This window comes from Abrus precatorius, unplaced genomic scaffold (genome assembly GCF_003935025.1).
Source record: "Abrus precatorius isolate BTA unplaced genomic scaffold, Abrus_2018 Scaffold11, whole genome shotgun sequence".
Classification (NCBI taxonomy): domain Eukaryota; kingdom Viridiplantae; phylum Streptophyta; class Magnoliopsida; order Fabales; family Fabaceae; genus Abrus; species Abrus precatorius.
The window spans coordinates 29,513,779-29,533,097 of NW_020874303.1; the positions used below are offsets into that span (position 1 = coordinate 29,513,779).

The following is a 19,319-nucleotide window of genomic DNA, read 5'->3' on the forward strand; positions in this document are numbered from 1 at the left end:
AGATTAGAACGACACCATCATACTAGGAGTGAAGGTATGGACATTACACGTAAGGGAAACATGAAAGCAATCTACACTCCGGTCACATTACAACAAGGTACCAAGTGCTCAATACACAGTTAAATAAAACCATTAACTAAGAACCAGTTATGGCATTTTGGTGCTTCACTAGTGTCATTCCTTATTGAGGGATGAACTTGAAAGGACAAAATAAGCTTTGAGGAATGTGATGAGTGGAGGAGTTTATCCATGGAATATACCCTACCCCACATGGCTCAAATATACATGCACTCATTCTTATAGTTGCATAGGTATAATGATTTCCATATTGATTCATTTTGGTTTCCCTAAAACATCACTACTCCAAGTCAACTTTAAGGGTTTCAAAGCATAACGGCGGGTTCTGTGCCATCAAAATCATAGTGGTGAAGGCACTCGGCACTCGGCACTCGGCACTCGGCACTCAGCACACAGACACCTACCTATCTTCTCATGGTTTATTTGTGAAAGTGGCTAGGATGTTAATATAGGTTGACATTGCACTTGCACGTGGGATACTATTTATTTAGAAGGAAAATAACATGTTAATGCAAATGAAATTAAGGTCTAAATGACGCAGTTTCATTTATGAATGGGAATGGTGATGAGTGTTTGTTTGACTATATAGTCTTTTGTCTGTGCATATAATCATTTTTTTCGTTGGAAAGAGGTTTAATTTATTGCTCTGATCAGGATATTGTGCGATGTGGAAAGTGCAATCTATTTCTGATAATTTTTTTTTAATTTATTCACTTTTCCCACTTTATGAGTTAATAACACGTTTGTTTATATTTCATCTTTTTCATTGCGTTCCTTTGTCCTTTTCAACTTTTATGAATGTACCCTGATCGTTTTCATTTGCTGGTGAAAGAACCAAAATTTGTTAAGAAGTTCGCGTGATGATGAATGATAATTTGGGTAGTTGACCATTTTAATGTTATTAGTAAATTTACCTAAAATTATTTAAGTAAGTAATTGGATTGGAGTAGTGATTTTGTGACGTATGAGTTTGTATTAATCGAAGGGTTCAAGGGGCTGGTTTATGTTACGCCTTATTTATAGGTGCCACCAAACATCACTTTTAAATTATGGTTTCAACCATTTAAAAATTACAAATTTTTATTCAGAAAAAATTATCTTATAAAAATATTAATAAATATTTTGTAATAGGCAACTATAATTTTAAATACTTGAAACTAAATCTAAAACAAACTCGCATTTAAGAATTTCTAAAATTAATTATAATTTTAATTATTAAATTTTTTATCAATAATTATTAACACATTATCTTTATATTTATTTGACGAATTGAGATCCTAAATTTTAAGAGTGGCATAATTATATAAAATACTGAAAAGATACTTGTCAAAGGGTCAAACAAGAACTATATAACTGGATTTAGACACTACATATATTTAAGTCAAAATCTTAAAATACTAACGTTTTGTTTGAATGCGGAAAAAAAGTAAGAAAAAGGATAAATAAATATATAAGATAGGAAAAAGTATAATATAAAATAAAACAAATAAATAAATGAGTAGAATTTTAATTTGTTTCGATTAAAAATAAGAAATAAAACGGAAAAAAATCAAGGTTTTTTTATTTGTTTGGTTGGGTGAAAAATAAAAAGAAAGAAGGAAGCATTTTAATATAAAAATGTTAACATCTTTATATAAATTAATACATATTTCATAATTTTCAATAAATAATTTTTCAAATCATTATTCAATATTAATAACACTTGTTATAATATATATAAATAAAAAATTAAATAAATAGTTTGTCATTGATTATTCGGAATCTTTTTATGTTTTAAATAAATCTAAACTAAAAACACTAAATAAACAAGAGATCAGGTTAGTGATATACGGATGTCTCGATAGCCAAAGAGACTAATACTAAAACGAAAAGCTCTCAATAATATTTTTTTCCTAAAATTAATTTTAAAAAATTAAGGCATCACGTATAAGGAAAACTTAAACAATATCATAAGATCAACACACAAGAGAATCGAAATAGTACATTGTTTTTATTTTCGGTATAGATTATAAATATTAATTTTAAGTTACATATTTTTTTGATAAAAAAGAAAAACGTAAGAATTTCCATTAGAAGGAAGCAAGGAGGAAAGGGACTGAAATCTTGTTACGGGTGACTGCCATACAAGTTTGAATAAATGGCATTGCCTTTTGTCTGCAAGTGACTAATATTTTGTTTGCTGAGTCTTGGAAGCTCAATCTAGGCCATGCACCGTAACTCGTAACCTTAATCTACGGACACAAAGCCACTATATGACACATTTCTGGTCTTTTTTCCATTTCTTAACTGCGAAGCATCCTTAACTATATAAACAAAAACTCCACCCGATCCCATTCTACATCTGCAACTTCTCTTCTACCAACCATCTTCTTTCAATCAACAATATATCCATTTAGAATATGGTGGGTCATTCCATTCTTTTTCTTTGTTTTGAAGATAATCTCCTTAATTTTTTCTTTTATATACTTTCTTAATTCGTATCGCTCTTTTTATTTATTTCTTAATGCGTTTATATAACATGCACGCTCGTAAGTTATACGCCTTATGTATACAAATACTGGGTTATCATAATTTACATATATTATTTTTATTTATCAATAATTTATTTAAAATAAGTCAGTAAAACCATATTATTTTAAGTCTTTTTTTGTCAAATTTAACCTTTAACAATAAAATTGATAATTTCGGAGTTCTAGAGTCCAACACACAGGAACTCGAATAAGTGGACATGGCATACGATTGTTAGGGTCGAAAGACCAGTGAATGCCTCATATGAAAAAATAAAAAATCAATCTTTTTTTTTATTTTGGTTGTTTGTTGAGGAAAGAAAAAAAACGTCACATAATATTTTTGGGTAGGCCCATTTCTCGATTGCCATACAGACTTTAAGCCTAACGATGAAATGTATTGACTGTACACTGACTAATCTGCTTATTGCTGCTTACAATGCTGATTCTGTAGGAACAGGCCTTTTCCTTTGAATTTGAGGTATTGCTAATTTCTACATTACCTATTTTACTTTCTTTTTTTTTTATCCATTCCTATTCAAATTTTGTTATCCATTATGAAAGCTACTTAACATTTTCTTGGTAATTATTTCTGGATCAGCATGAATTTGTTCAAAACACCGAAAGAGTGAAATCTGTTGATCTGCATCCAACTGAGCCATGGTAATAACTAAGAACACTTCCAAATGACTTATTTAATACGTATTTCTGCAAAAAGGCTAGAACATGAATTCCCATTTCAGGCACATGAATGTCAATTTTAATGTTATCTTGTACTTTTCTCCTACAGGATTCTGCTGGGTTTGTATTCAGGAACTATTTCTATCTGGAACTATCAGACCAAGGTAAACATACCTGCACTTAAATACTATGAAGAAACTAACAATAATGTTTAAAAAGAAAATTAAAACGGTCATTTGCAAGATTTTATTCCTAGTGCTTATATAGACAGTAGAACTAGAAACAATAAACTAATAAAGCTGCTAGTTGTTCTGTACCTTTATGCTTATGTATGTGTCCATCTTTTCTTGAGATTATTATTAACTTCTGTTTGATACCATGACAGACTGAAGAAAAGACTTTAAAAGTTAGTGAATTTCCAGGTAACTGTCAACAACTTGTGCAATCTATAAATTTTTGCCTGCTTTTTATATCAATATTTTTGCTACTTGTCTTAGTTCCCAACTCAGTTATCTTTTTTTTTTTTTCGTGTTTGTTTTTATTTTGTTAAATCTTAATGTTTGCAGTGAGATCAGCAAAGTTCATTGCTAGGGAAAATTGGATTGTGGCAGCAACTGATGACAAATACATTCGAGTCTACAATTATGAAAAGATGGAAAAGATAGTAGAATTTGAGGAACATAAAGATTACATTAGGAGTTTGGCTGTTCATCCTTCCCTGCCATATGTGGTGTCAGCTTCAGATGACCAAGTTCTAAAATTGTGGAATTGGAGTGAAGGTTGGTCATGCCATAAGACCTTTGAAGGGCACTCGCATTATGTGATGCAAGTGGCATTTAACCCAAAGGATCCAACTAGCTTTGCTAGTGCATCCCTTGATGGCACCTTGAAGGTATCCGAAGCGTTTCACATCCAAATCTTATAACCGCATTATCTTAATAAATTCATTAAATGACATTTTTATTCAATTGTTTCCCTTTGTAGATTTGGTATCTTGGTTCCTCAGCTCCAAATTTTACCCTAGATGGACACTCGAAAGGAGTGAATTGTGTTGATTACTTCATAAGCGATGACAAACAATATCTTCTAAGTGGTTCTGATGATTACACTGCCAAGGTTTGCATTTTAACTACTCTTATCTATATTTCAGTTTGAGATATTTTCCATCAAAGCCTAGGTTGACATTTCTACAGGTATGGGATTTCCATTCTAGAAACTCTGTAGAGACACTTGAAGGACATGAAAACAATGTTACCGCAATATGTGCTCATACTGAGCTTCCCATAATAATAACAGCTTCAGAGGATTCTACCGTTAAAATATGGGACGCTATCACATACAGGTACTTCATAGGCTATTGGAAGTCTCATTTTCATTTATGTGATATATTTTTTTTCTCTACTTTTATTTTGCTATAAATCCCATAAGGAAATTTTTTGTTGGTTAACATCTTTTACACTTGCCATTAACTTGCAGGCTTCAGACCACGTTGAACTTTGGTCTTGAGAGAGTGTGGAGCATTGGATACAAGAAAGGATCATCTCAGTAATAATCTAAAACTCTTATTACCAACAATTAAACGCCTATTACTAATTCATTACTAACTGGCATCACTTCGTTACTTCCTGCAGGCTTGCTTTTGGTTGTGACAAAGGATTCATCATCGTTAATGTGAACCTCCCAGTTCCAAATAAAACAAGTTTTAAAGTGATTAGTTAAAAAAAATAGTGATTGAGAATTTGATGAAAAATATGCACTTCAAGTTTTTAAAACCTCAATCATTATTTTTATAATTAATTATTATAATTCTGCAGCTTACTTTCTAAAATACACTTTTCACTTTACAATAAGCCTGTCTGTTGCTGGTGATACTGTGATTGCAATCGTGACAAGTCTAAAATAAATGACCAACTTTTGGCTGCCGAAGGACATGTAGTTATGCTGAAGATTAACTGCAGATGGAATATGATATTCGAATTTGCCGTTGATTGTTTGTTTTAAAGTTGTTACCAGAATAAGCGAATTTAGAATCTACGTTAGCCCTTTATTGTGACTGTTCCTTATGTAATATACAGTATGTTATACACTGTAGTTTTGCCTAGTTGATGATAATAATAATAATAATAAGAAAAAGTGTTATCACAATAGTTTTCTTTCCGTACTTATCTTTTCTTTTGTACTTCAATTATTTATATACACTTTCTATTTATGCTTCAATCTATTCCTTTTTGTTTATATCATTTGTTATATTTATTATTTTTCTCATTGTTCAATATTGAGTTTAATTTACACTTTTCAGGAGGTAGAAAAAATCAGTTTCCTTCTTTAAATATTATAATTCAAAATAAACCAGTATTGTGATTGACAAAGTAAAATATCTTTAATTTTATTTAGTTTAATTTCCTGTATTGTGCATGCTTTAATACTTATTTTATAATAAAAATTATTCTAAATGTTGAATATGAATAATATTTATAATTTCTTTTTCACAAAAAAATAATAATTAGAAGCACATGGAACTTCAATCCAACAACTTACAAGCTTAAAATCAGAGAGAAAAGAAATAATGCAAATGAGTGATAAAAACAAATAAGAAAAAAAATATGAAAACGAGTCAAAATATAGCAAAAAATTAATTAATTAACAAAAACTCATGCGAATGAGAGGAAAATTATATAAATGAACAGAATTTTTTTTTAAATTGGCGATAAAAAATAAAGTGGAAATTTTCAATTAAATGGGTGAGAAAAAAGCCCTACAGATTAGTGGACAAAATAGAAGAAAAAATATTTATAAGTTATGAGCAAAAAAAAAGGTTAAAAAATAATGTCAGCGGATAAAAAAATAGACACAATTTTATTTTTAAATAGTTAAAAAAATCATATAAATCTGTGGATTAATTGATAAACGTATGCTTGAAAATTACCATATAATTCAAAATACAAATAATTCAGTTGGATTCATTTGAATTTAATACTATTCTTAAACCATTCAGACTGAATTATGATTTTTTTAATCAGATCAATTTTTTTTTTCAAAAACAGTTTAAATTGAATCACGAACTTATAATATTCAATGATAAATCTCTATACAGGTGACATGTAGTAAATGAAAAAAGTGTCATGGTCTTCACCCATTAAAAATGTATTTTTAAAATATTTTTATTAAAAAATTGATTAAAAATACTAAATAATATTAAACTCTAATAGAATTTTAAAATAAACAATTACAAGGCTTTTGTTAAGATGATTAACAAAGGACACACATGATAAGCCTTGTATTTTTACTATAATTTATGGTAATTTATTTAGGTCTAATCTTTTAGGCTGTTTAATTCTACTGTCGTGTTGGGTGTTTACCTCTTAATCCAATAAACATTCATTCTTGCTTATATGGTAATTCATACGCATTTATAGGCTAGAATTATAGCCATGAGTAATGTTTATAGTCGCAGTTATTAGATCTTTGATTATTACAACATGTTAACATACTATACGATCCGCACTCTAGTATCACAGTTATGCATTACCTGCTCAAATACTATATAACTAGGAGCATATTTTGTTATCAAGTGTGTAATCTATTTCTTGGCAGTATGTTAGTATAAATGTTGATTTAAGCAATAAAATGTTTTTTGCATAAACACCTCTCCATTCATCATGAACCACTCGTAATATTTTTGTTAAAATGTGTGAAAATTAATTTTTTTAGTTTTTTGTTATGTATTATTAAATATAAATAAGAATTATATATAATATTTAAAAAACAAAATGTAATGCGTAAATAATATTAAGCATTATAATTTAAAAAAAAAAATATTATGTAATAATTTTTTGTTATATACCATTTGACACGTTGAAAACTCGATCAAAATAATACTGGTTTTTTTTTTTTTTTTTTTTTACAAGAAGTTGTTAGATTGTCACTGGACTCGCTACCCCAGCTATTGATGTTAGATACTACTTGCTGAAGGGATCTCTTTCATGCATTTCTGGACCATAATACCATACGGTGCGACAACGCACAGAGTAGTATCAGATCCAGTGGCATTTTGGTAAAGTCATCTTAACTGCAAAACACCGCTCTCCTTCGTTCATCCTCACGGTATTTACACCGTGCTCTCCTACAAAACAAATAAAGACATTAGCCCCTTTCTTTCTCTCTCTCTATCTCTCCTCTCTTTCACCGAGCTCGATCTCTTGGGCTCGTCGAATTCGGCTTCTGATCTCCGGTGATTGATCTCGATAAAGGCTAGTTCACTCTCCAATCTGCAAAAATGGTGAGCTTCCTCTTTGATCTGCTCTTTGGCAAACGCTTCTGCATTCTTAACAACCTTAGATCTGGACCGAATTCGCTCCGATTTCATGCTTTCTCTTTCCGTTGTTCTCTCTTTCAATTTCGAATGCTTTGCTATCTGTTACTTCAAATGCGAGCCTCACAATTTGCTTAGCTAGCTCTTACGATTTCAATTTAAATGGGATCTACTGTGGAACCGTGCACTGACTCGGGTTTGTTTGTTTTTTTGTTTGTTTCTTTCTTGTTACGTGCATTTGCAGCCTCTCAGACTTGAAATCAAGGTACTGTTGTTTTCTTGTTATGATTCTATGTTTACATGTGTTTGGTTGCCAAGAAATTTTTTTTAGCTTGTTTGCGAGATTAGATTTCTCGGAAACTAAGCACAGTGTGGATGTTAGCTTTTTGGCTACATAATCTAACGTGCTATTCTAATCTTTGATCAGCGAAAGCTCGCGCAAAGATCAGAGAGAGTAAAATGTGTGGATCTACATCCAACAGAACCATGGTAATTCCTTCTCCTTTGCTGTTTTTTCGTTTCTGAATTTAATTTATAATGTGAAACCTAGTTTATAATTAGGAGTATCTATAATTGCTTCCATCGTTTGATATTTCGTAAGTGTGTCTGGGTTCTACAACGATAGTTTGTGGGGATTTATGCACTAATAGTGATGTTTTTTGTACAAGGTTACTGTTGTTATTATTCAATTAATTGATGTTACGTTTGCTAATGCAGGATTCTGGCAAGTTTGTACTCTGGAACTGTCTGTATCTGGAACTACCAATCTCAGGTTTGCAACTCTTTATAACTGAGATTCTGTATATTGTTATAAATGAGTTTTTTCTAATTTAGAATATAATGGTGGGAGCCTATCTATTGGCACTTAAGTCAGACACGGGTGTTTGTTGATTGATCTCCAAACAAGCCACCTTTTGCATGGTGCCTATATATAAAGAGCTGCTGATTTACGAACGGAGGGTCCTGTTTATCCATGGTTTCCTTCAAATATCAAGCATATATATTATCTAATTGATTGAAAATGATGTAATGGCTCTATACATGGTGAAAATATTGAACAGAACTAACAAAACACTTTTAGTAATCTTTTATCTTGAAGCATGGCTAGAAATTATTATAGTATTACTATTTTCTACTTCAAAGTGGATTAGAAACTGAGAGTTGTGTGAAACTTGTATGCTGGTAAGTAAATTGATGAGTAAACTGCCTGTTTCATTCATCCAAATCATGCCCGCTCAAAATTTTCAACGAAAGGCTACTAACTAATATTATTTAATAGATCTGCATGTGTATTGGGATTTGGGAGAGTTTTTAGATTAAATTCTTTACTTGTGAATATTTTAGATGTCTTTATACTTTTTACAGTTAAGCTGTGAGACTTGGGCACATTTTCATTGTTTGATAAATTTTGAATAATTTAGATATTACAATCACCATTTGTCTTAGAATTTGTCTTTGTTTTTAATTCTGTATATTATGCAAGCTGTATTTTGCAGTTTCCAGTGTATTGGGTTAAGCTATATTATTCTTGTTCTGCCTTTTGTTAGTTTCTATGGAGATTTGCCTGTGTGATTAACAATAATTTCTATTATTCTATGTCAGACCATGGCCAAATCTTTTGAGGTTACTGAGTTACCAGGTACATAAAGTCATGAACCTTTTTGGGTCCATTTGTTTGTTTACCTACCTATTTGATGTTTGCTTGAATGGATACTTTTCTTTGTATATTTCTTACTTAGAAGACCACTGTGGCTCTTATACAATATGATTTTGCAGTTAGATCAGCCAAGTTTATTGCACGCAAACAATGGGTTGTTGCTGGGGCAGATGATATGTTTATTCGTGTATATAATTACAACACAATGGATAAAATCAAAGTATTTGAAGCACATACAGATTACATTAGGTGTGTGGCAGTTCATCCTACCCTTCCATATGTGCTTTCATCGTCTGATGATATGCTCATAAAGCTTTGGGACTGGGAAAAAGGCTGGGTTTGTACCCAGATATTTGAGGGCCATTCTCATTATGTCATGCAAGTAACATTTAACCCCAAAGACACAAACACCTTTGCCAGTGCATCTCTTGATCGCACCATAAAGGTATATTTATGTTCTTGTTCCTGGTTGTTTCCTTTTTTTTGAAAAAATTATCTCTATTCTCCTGTGATAAAATGCATTAATGCACCTTTTATCTTCTCTTTTCAGATTTGGAATCTTGGCTCTCCTGACCCTAATTTTACATTGGATGCCCATCAGAAAGGAGTGAATTGCGTTGATTACTTTACAGGTGGTGACAAACCATATCTGATCACGGGTTCTGATGATCACACTGCCAAGGTTTTGTTTCAATTTTTGTTATTATTATTTTGCTTGATTTGTTTGCCTGTATGCATATATATATAAATTGGAATAACATGGACAGAACCTATGAAACAGGTGTGGGATTATCAAACCAAAAGTTGTGTCCAGACCCTAGAAGGTCACACACACAATGTATCTGCTGTATGCTTTCATCCTGAACTTCCTATAATCATTACTGGTTCTGAGGATGGTACAGTACGCATATGGCACTCAACAACTTATAGGTAATGTGAGATGCACTGAGTTGTGAGGTTTAACTTTATCCTTATTCTATTTGGCATGTTTCTCTTGCTTTTTTTCACCCATTATCATCACCCTCGTACCATAACTTGAATTATGATGATCAGCCTTTTTGTTTTGTTTTGTTTTTTTTTAACATTATGAGATTGTGTTGATTTGTTACTTCTTTACCTTTATTTTTAAGCTGTTTGCATTGTTACAAAAAATATTTGAAAGATTTCTTTTGATGAGAGTAGTTTCTAGATTTGATTCAAAGTTAAGATAGCACTAAGATTGAGACTGACAGGCTGTATTTATTATTTCTTTACTATTTCAGGTTACTGCTTTTAAGTTTTTACTAAATTTAGTTGGAAGTATATTATGGAAGATATACTAATCACCATTTCAAATTTTTGGCGGTTCAATCTACTTGTAGGCTTGAGAACACATTAAACTATGGTCTTGAAAGAGTTTGGGCTATTGGATACTTAAAGGGTTCACGTCGGTAAGTTTTTTGGATAGAATTCTGCAAGTAATTTCTTAATATCCTTTTTAGGCCCTTGAATGATGTTGAGTGAGAAGCAGTGTCAAATTGTGCCTGAATAATGAAGCTTTTGTATCTTCACTCCTTTCTCATAATCAAAATTATCATGTGCATTCAAACAGGGTTGTGATTGGCTATGATGAAGGGTCAATTATGGTCAAACTTGGTCGAGAAGTACCTGTGGCTAGCATGGACAACAGTGGAAAAATCATTTGGGCTAAGCATAATGAAATTCAGACTGTCAATATAAAAAGTGTAGGCGCAGATGTAGAGGTATGGGTTCAATGATGCCTGTTTTCGGATGTATAATATAGGAGCAAGACGTGTGGAGTTTTTTTTTTTTTTTTAGTGACACATGCAAGTATTATGCTTCTTAGGTTGCTGATGGAGAAAGGCTACCTTTGGCTGTTAAGGAGTTGGGCACCTGTGATCTTTACCCACAAGTGAGTTAATGTCATGTTATGTTGCATTCTTTTGTGTACTTCTCTATTTTGATAATTTTTGCTCTCATTATGCAACTTGACAGTTTTTAGGAAAGTGGCATATGTACATTATTTAGCAATCAGACTTTTTGGTATATTCACATTGACTTCATTATGCATAATTTTTCACTTTTTTTTTTAAACCACGCTCAATTTTTTTGTTTTATTTGTATTTTCAAAAAACTTGATTACATATAAGAATAAATTAGTCATTTAGCCATTCTCATCTATATCTTGTTTATGCAACCTGGCCATGCTTGATGGATTTTTTATTATATAAGCTTGTGAGCGTTTGCAAACAAGATTTTGTAAAATTGATTCTAATTAATAGTGAGTTTGAAGTGAAGTGATTTATGTGTGAAAAATTTATCGCAAAAATAAATTTGAGATAAAACTTAATGTAAAATTTTCAACTCAACTCAACACAAAAGCTATAGGTTTTCACTTCTAGTCAAATGTGCTTTTATAATAAAATAACGTTGGATAAAAAATAACCAAGCATGTCATTTTTAATGAAAATCACATTTGGGAGCTGCAAGCAGAAGTTGAAAAGCCTCCAATGTGTACCCAGAATGCTGTAACAGACTAACAGTGTAATTGCAGGGATCTTGTTAAGTTGAACTTAGATATTGATACAATATATTGGTAGTTTGGATTTGGAATTATTTTTTTGTAGTCTCCAATTTATATTCAGTGTAACTGCTTGTTTGAGTATCAGCAACATCTGTTTGTTTTATGAGAGGTGACTGATTGTTGATTTAATTTATTATATGCAGAATTTAAAGCACAATCCAAATGGGAGGTTCGTAGTTGTATGTGGAGATGGTGAGTATATTATATACACTGCATTGGCATGGAGAAATAGGTCTTTTGGTTCAGCTCTGGAATTTGTTTGGTCTTCTGAGGGAGAATATGCTGTCAGAGAAAGTACATCAAAGATTAAAATTTTCAGCAAAAATTTCCAGGTTTTTACTTTTTTTAAAACTATTTACTATCTAATCTTGTACGTAGTGTAACGAAAGTGGTGCTGAGAACCAACAAGTTCTTGCTATTTCGTGAAAGGAAAAATATAACAAGGTGCTGCCACTCTTGTACTATGTTAGATTGTTGAGCACCCCACAGTTATCAAATTTATGAGACGGGGAAAATGAATAATGGAGGATAAGGAACAAAAGGCAGAAAGAGGAACTAGACTGTAACAACCTTGTTTACATGGCAAGGGATGTGAGAAGGAATGGGAAGGAGAAATGTGTTGGGGGGGGGGGGAGCTAGTAAAAAAGGGAGAAGAGGATCCTACTTGAGTCACTCAGTCATCTATCACCATTGGGCAGGGAGGAAGCAGTCCCTCTAAGTACTACAGTATCTCTATCTTTTCTGTTTGTGTTCTCTGTAACATAGTTCTATGAATCTTTTCCTGGACTGACATCAGTAACCGTGATCATATTCAGAGTTATTGAATAAAACTACTATTATATTTGTGAGCTCTTGTCATACCCTTTATGACAAGTATACAATAAAGCTATATAAGCTATTAATTTTCCTTAAGAAAGTCAGTATGTCTAAACAACAAGACATCTTTTATATTTCATTTTTGTTTACTGTGGCCTGATTATCACTCTGGAAAGTTTGCTAAATTTAATCCTCATTGTTATAGCTGTCTCTGAAATGAAATAAATTTGCTTTAGAAAATATTTAATTGGAGTTTAAACAATGGCATTTCAGGAAAAGAGGAGTGTCCGACCAACATTTTCAGCTGAAAGAATATTTGGTGGCACTTTACTGGCGATGTGCTCTAATGATTTCATCTGCTTTTATGATTGGGCTGAATGCAGATTGATCTATCGCATTGATGTCAATGTGAAAGTAAGTACTTTGATTAGATGACAAATAGTTTTCTGCTATTTTTTTGTTCATTATTATTCATTGTTTAATTCAATTCTGTTAATTTTGTTTTGTCAGAACCTCTACTGGGCTGATAGTGGTGATCTAGTGACAATTGCTAGTGACACATCATTCTACATTCTGAAGTACAATGTGAGGATTCTCTTGAACTTAATCCTTTTCTCATAGTTGTTGGCTTTCTCTGAGGAAAATTCTCATCCCCTCACCCCCACCCCCTTTTTTGGCTGAATGTGTATTTGACAGATCTTTACTGGTGGACACTTTAAACATTTTTATTTCTGTTGTTGCAGCGAGATGTTGTTGTATCACATTTAGACAGTGGAAGACCTGTAGATGAGGAAGGTGTTGAAGATGCTTTTGAGCTCCTTCATGAAATGAATGAACGTGTCAGGACAGGCATCTGGGTTGGTGATTGCTTTATCTACAACAATTCCTCTTGGAGACTTAATTACTGTGTTGGTGGTGAGGTATTAACTGCTGTCCCTTCTAGTTTAAAAAAGAAATGTGTGTTCTTTTTTAATTGAACTATGAAGATCATACGAGACCTTGATGCATAACATTATGAATTTAGGTAACTACAATGTTCCATTTGGACCGCCCTATGTACTTGTTAGGATATCTTGCAAACCAAAGTCGGGTTTATTTGATTGACAAAGAGTTTAAGTAAGTGGAATTTCTGTGTGGATTATTCGAAGTCTCAAGTTACAATAATCTTGACTATTTTCCTTTTAATCAATTGTTTTTCTCAGTGTTATGGGATACACACTGCTTTTAAGCTTGATTGAGTATAAGACACTCGTGATGCGTGGTGATTTAGAGAGGGCTAATGAAATTCTCCCATCAATCCCCAAAGAGCATCATAACAGGTAGCTGTTACCTTGTGTTACATTCAAGAGAATGATTAGTTTTCTTCCATTATGTAGAACTAGAAATATGTTTGATATGCGTAGAAATTAGAAAATGCTTTTGGTAACAGAATTATGCTTCTAAAATTATGTATACCATGTATTTGCATATTACATTCCCTCTCTTCTGTCCAAGAAAAGTGTGGTATGATCCTATAGAATTTCAACCTGCTGGAAAATGGAAGTGCATCTTTTGTTGCTGACTAGCAAATCTTTTGACACTTCTAATTTTGTATGAATAATTATTACATTTAATTGGGACTTTGTACAGTCTCCTTACCTGTCTATCATTGATCCTTGCTTGTCATGCTTTTATGTTATTAAACTATCAATTTATAATATTGTACAAATAACTATTACACGTTCATTTGTCTGTTACTTCAATTTAAAATTGTGTTCTATAGGTCATATGGTGTTTATTTGAACCTCAGAGTTCAGTATATAAATTTTGGTAATTGGTGCTAATACGTTACATGCATCTTAATTGAAATACTTGTTTTTATGTTAGTGTGGCTCGATTCCTGGAATCACGAGGGATGATAGAAGATGCTCTTGAAGTTGCTACTGACCCTGACTACAGATTTGATCTAGCAATACAGCTTGGAAAATTAGATGTTGCAAAGGTATGTTCGAGTAATATGTCTACAAGGGAATTATTGCTTAATTTGTAAAAGTTGTTAACTTTAGTATCTAATTTTCTTCATTTCTCTTCATGAGTTTGCATTGTCATTTTATTTCACGGATAATATTCATCCTCTTTTGTTGCAGAGTATTGCAATAGAAGTGCAGAGTGAGTCTAAATGGAAGCAGTTGGGAGAATTAGCTATGTCTACTGGAAAGGTTGACTTCATTTCTCTTCAACTGTAGTCGTCTATCCAGTACTTAAAGCTTGACTGAATTCCTAAATATCCATGTCCAAATGTATTAAAGATTTCCTTGACTATGTGCTGCTGAATATGACCATGTGCACATGGTGTAGACCTTATTGAAGCTGTTAAGATGCAAGAGAATACAGAAGTTTTTGTTATGTCAAAATTAAGATTTGGTTCATATCATATTAGCGGTTATGATCAGGTGCTTTAGGTTGTAGACACTGATTCTAGCATATAATTAGGATATTAATTTTTTTTGGTCAGGATGAGTAATGATTCTAGAATCTAGGGGCTCTTTAACATTGATTATTGTTGGAAATTTCTCTTGATCCATTGTAGCTCTCTGTACATTTCATTGTTGCAGTTGGAAATGGCTGAGGAATGTTTAAAATATGCAACGGATTTGAGTGGGTTGTTACTGCTATATTCTTCTTTAGGAGATGCTGAAGGAATATCAAAACTTGCAAACCTTGCTAAGGAGCAAGGGAAGAACAATGTTGCATTCCTTTGCTTATTTATGTTGGGTAAATTAGAAGACTGCCTTCAACTGTTGGTAGAAAGGTAATCTTCTAAAGTTTTTCCCTTTCCCATTCTGACAGTACAGGCAGGGAGGGTTGATTAGACTGCAGATACACACACACACACACACACATATATATATATAGCTGAAGTATTCTTTTTGCAGCAATCGAATTCCAGAGGCTGCTTTAATGGCTCGATCTTATCTCCCAAGTAAGGTCTCAGAGATAGTTGCAATTTGGAGAAAAGATCTCAATAAGGTAGTTTCCGATTCAGGTTGATGGATTCTTGATATATACTTTCATGCATGATTCCATGGGAAACTGGATCCTCTACAGTCCTGAAAAGAACCACACCTCCTGCTCATGGAGATATAAGAATTGACACCTAACTATATTTGTTTTCTATATTTTATCATAATATATTATTTTCAAGAGCTGAGATCCTCACCTGCAGAGGATCGTATTCCTAATCTAATTTTGTGAGTAGGAGATTTCATTCTCATTCAGGGGCCAGTTTGGGTTTATCATGTTGATGTGAGAGAATATATATTTCTTATATATTTGAGTACAGGTTAATCCAAAAGCTGCTGAATCATTGGCTGATCCTGAAGAATATCCAAACTTGTTTGAAGACTGGCAAGTTGCACTTGCAGTTGAATCTAAAGCTGCAGAAACAAGGTCAGTGTAGAGAATGCATATTTTCTTGCATGTATCTTGAAGCTTTGATATTTAGTATATTAGTTTTTCATGTGCAATACATCTCCATCTCCAAGAAATGCTTACTCTTTTATTTTTTATTATTTATTATAGGGATGTGTATCCTCCTGCAGAGCAGTACGTCAACCATGCTGACAAATCACACATTACCCTTGTTGAAGCTTTCAGAAACATGCAGATAGAGGAAGGAGAGGAGCCTCTTGAGAACGGGGACTCTACTCATGAGGTATTCTAAATATAGAGCTAACATCACACACACCACAAAAGGTTGCTAGAAATTTTCATAAACTATGATATTGTATTTTGTTTTTATGCTACAAAATTAATAACTTCAATACATTGTTAGTTGTTGTGATAGACTATTGGTTTATTTTGTTGTCCTTGTGTTGCAGTTGACTGAACAAAATGGAGAAGAGCACTACGCAGAGGAACAGAATGCAGAGGAAGGAAGCCAAGAGGAGGCAGTTGTAGTGGATGCAGATTCTACAGATGGTGCAGTACTCGTTAATGGTAACGAGGCTGACGAAGAGTGGGGTACGAATAATGAAGGAGCCCCGTCAGCCTAAAAGCAATTGGTTGGGGTGGTGTGAAAATCGAAATTTTGTCTCTGGTGATTAATTGTTTCTGAAGTGCCATTTCTAACTCCCATTTGACAAATAGCTGTTTTTACTATAACTACTACTACTACCACTTGAATCCTAACTCTTCTAATTGCTTTTAATTTTTAGTGTATTGGATACTGACTGCACTGCAATTAGACTGTATATTTGGGAATCAAGGGGAAATAATAAAATAATGTCAATTGATAACAGTGAATTATTGACTAAATCTTATAACTATTTTTACATGATTTTATACGACTATGAGGCTTGGTAGTTTGTAACGTTTTATTGTTTTTTGCACACTTCTGTTTGTTAATTTGCCTTGGGAATTTTTTTCTGCATATAATTTATGCAAAATTCTTCCTGTAAAATCATCCTGTTGCATAATAAGATTATGAGGTTAGTATCATTAATGAATTCTGGATGTACATTCCAAAGTCGTAAGATTGGCTATTGATCTTGGTTTTATTGCTTACTAGTTGTGCCCTTTAAATATAAATGTTCTAGATGCCTGGCTTTCTGAATTCAGCCTTGACAAACCTTTTTGTTTTTATATAATTGCTTGCTTCGCTATTTAGCCTGCAAAACTTATCTACCAGATTTTGTATTCTTACGATATTACTGACCTCGATTGTGAAAACGTCACGTTAATAAAGCTGTTTCCTTTTTAAATTTGGTTTGGTTGGTTCTTGGTCCTCACTTAATATTCATCTTTGTTGGCAGTTCTTGCGCCACATCACTAGGTCCCATCAAGACAGTCGATTCCAGCTTCTGGGATATTTATGAGGTTAGGATAAATCCATATTGTATTGGCTACAACATCTGGCCTTGCATTTGCAAAAATGTGGAAATCAGTAGTCGAGCCATTTAGTCAACTTACTGATAAATTATTTTCTCTAGCGGTTTCATGAATATGTAATCAAATGATAGTTTTTGGTTATTATCAAATGATCTTATTATCATCTGCAAATAGACTATTTTTGGGTTGATAAACCACTTCTTTCCTTTCTTCAATTTGCATGCTTGCATAGCTGAGAAGTATTGCAAAAATAAAAATAAAAATACCGGCTGTGTTTGTGTCATCTGCAGACATAAGCGTGTTGTGAAAGAATTTGCATTGCATGTTTTTGGATGATTATGCATAACATAGGCGTGATAATTTTCTAGTGTATTATCGGTTTCATGTCCTTCAATTTAAAATGCAGGTCATGAAGAGATTCTGCGGACTGGTTGTTTCTGTTTCTTGGTGTTGTGGTTTTATAGTGCCCTGAATTTTGTCATTTTGTACGTGGTAAACAATATTATTTAGGGTCAGTTACAATTTACTAGAGTTTATAGCACATTCTTTCGGGGCTTTTACCTCAATATATTCGTGCCATTGTGAATGTAGAAAAGCGGAACTAGAGATGGGTGCCTGTTTAAATTTTAGATAGTTTCTTTTCTTGACCATTTTTTTAAAAATCTTTATAGTTTCTTGGATTGTAAACATGGATGGTTAACAGGGAAAATAATGATTCTTCCTCGAGGTTTCTTCTATCGAGTGTCGGCAAGATGCACTTCCAAGTTATTCTAATTTCGGGTTGAACAGTAGTTATTTGTTTTTTAAATAACATATCGTATATTAAAATTAAGTGGAGTTATGAAGTTTTAATTCTTTTTGAATTGTGTAAATTTTTGTAAATTTGATTGATTATATAGAAAATTTAAATTCAATGATTAAATTAATAAAATTTATCTTTTATAGAAAATATTATTTGAAATGTTATTTTATTAAATTTGATACTTGATATCATTTTATTTTGTTCTTATATATAAAACATGCTTATGTTATATTAGTCATTAGACCTTTAATTATTTTTAGTTGAGTTTCAATATAATAAATCACGGATTTATTTAAAATTTGTCAACAATAAATAATAATTTGCCACATCATTAATAGAACAAATAATAATACATCATTTCAACTTAAGTCGATAAAATAATTGAATAGAAAAGTAGAAGTTGATTCTACATATGTATTTACAAATTTCTTGTAGCAACTCTATTGCCCACCACTCAAATCATTATTTCCAACCGAAAACTCAAACCAAATTCCTAATTGATACATGTTCTTCAATCATTAAAAAGATTCAAAATCGTGAAGGAAACCATCACTACTCATCCTAATGTTTAACATAATCCCACAATCTATTTAATCCAAGTAAACAAATAATGAATAAATATGGTAGCTCTTCATCCAGAACGTTTGAGATTTAAGTTGTGTGCGAAAATGTTTGGGAAGTATGTCTGGGAGTAATTCTCGTGAGGTCAATAGCAGAGTATTTGGAAGGAGAAAAATAATAGCCTCATTTTTTGTTTTTGGGTATTTTGCCAAAATATGATAAAAATAAAAAAAAATTTACCAAAATAGAATATTTATAAAATATTTTTCCTATTTGAAGTATTTTTTTGTCACATCACTTTAAATGTTATTTTTTAGTGGATTGACACTTGTTTTTTTTTTATTAAAAAAAATAAAATTAATGCTCCAAGATAAGTCAGTACGAGTAAGTATTTTTGTCACGTTCAACCTATGATAAATAATAAGGTCTATACTTGCTTTGAGCTATTGCCT

General features: G+C 32.2%; 2 protein-coding genes across 7 annotated transcripts; both read left to right on the plus strand.

Annotated features, from left to right (window-relative positions):
• The first annotated feature begins 2,413 nt into the window (after positions 1-2,413).
• On the plus strand, positions 2,414-5,425 carry LOC113856666 (coatomer subunit beta'-3-like). 2 transcript variants are annotated; one of them, XM_027488613.1, is made up of 10 exons: positions 2,414-2,480; positions 3,046-3,066; positions 3,187-3,248; positions 3,376-3,430; positions 3,652-3,688; positions 3,833-4,158; positions 4,251-4,382; positions 4,460-4,608; positions 4,743-4,811; positions 4,898-5,391. In XM_027488613.1, exons 1-10 carry the CDS (start codon positions 2,478-2,480, stop codon positions 4,983-4,985), a joined length of 942 nt encoding a protein of 313 aa, XP_027344414.1. In that variant the 5' UTR covers positions 2,414-2,477; the 3' UTR covers positions 4,986-5,391. The 2 variants fall into 2 exon arrangements, with proteins under 2 accessions (XP_027344414.1, XP_027344412.1); XM_027488611.1 differs by having other exon boundaries at positions 2,416-2,480; positions 3,040-3,066; positions 4,898-5,425.
• Positions 5,426-7,361: 1,936 nt separating this feature from the next.
• On the plus strand, positions 7,362-18,427 carry LOC113856662 (coatomer subunit beta'-2). 5 transcript variants are annotated; one of them, XR_003502907.1, is made up of 26 exons: positions 7,362-7,545; positions 7,823-7,843; positions 8,006-8,067; positions 8,296-8,350; positions 9,181-9,217; positions 9,355-9,680; positions 9,786-9,917; positions 10,017-10,165; positions 10,597-10,665; positions 10,827-10,977; positions 11,082-11,147; positions 11,963-12,151; positions 12,909-13,049; positions 13,146-13,220; positions 13,379-13,555; positions 13,660-13,751; positions 13,838-13,954; positions 14,502-14,616; positions 14,762-14,833; positions 15,230-15,426; positions 15,551-15,644; positions 15,958-16,064; positions 16,197-16,329; positions 16,496-16,713; positions 17,429-17,492; positions 17,911-18,427. XR_003502907.1 is itself a non-coding variant. In XM_027488606.1 (26 exons), the coding sequence occupies exons 1-25, from the start codon at positions 7,543-7,545 to the stop codon at positions 17,446-17,448; spliced, it is 2,742 nt and encodes a 913-aa protein (XP_027344407.1). In that variant the 5' UTR covers positions 7,362-7,542; the 3' UTR covers positions 17,449-17,492; positions 17,911-18,235. The 5 variants fall into 5 exon arrangements, 2 of the variants coding, with proteins under 2 accessions (XP_027344407.1, XP_027344408.1); XM_027488606.1 differs by having other exon boundaries at positions 16,496-16,637; positions 17,911-18,235; XR_003502909.1 differs by having other exon boundaries at positions 7,395-7,545; positions 16,217-16,329; positions 17,911-18,266.
• Positions 18,428-19,319: the final 892 nt, after the last annotated feature.

Excerpts from the sequence above, each read along its gene's own strand:
- LOC113856662 (XM_027488606.1), top strand. Across the intron at positions 9,681-9,785 it reads CTCTTGATCGCACCATAAAG|ATTTGGAATCTTGGCTCTCC; the intron begins GTATATTTATGT and ends TTCTCTTTTCAG. Across the intron at positions 13,752-13,837 it reads TTGATTGACAAAGAGTTTAA|TGTTATGGGATACACACTGC; the intron begins GTAAGTGGAATT and ends TGTTTTTCTCAG.
- LOC113856666 (XM_027488611.1), top strand. Across the intron at positions 3,689-3,832 it reads AAAAGTTAGTGAATTTCCAG|TGAGATCAGCAAAGTTCATT; the intron begins GTAACTGTCAAC and ends TAATGTTTGCAG. Across the intron at positions 4,383-4,459 it reads CTGATGATTACACTGCCAAG|GTATGGGATTTCCATTCTAG; the intron begins GTTTGCATTTTA and ends ACATTTCTACAG.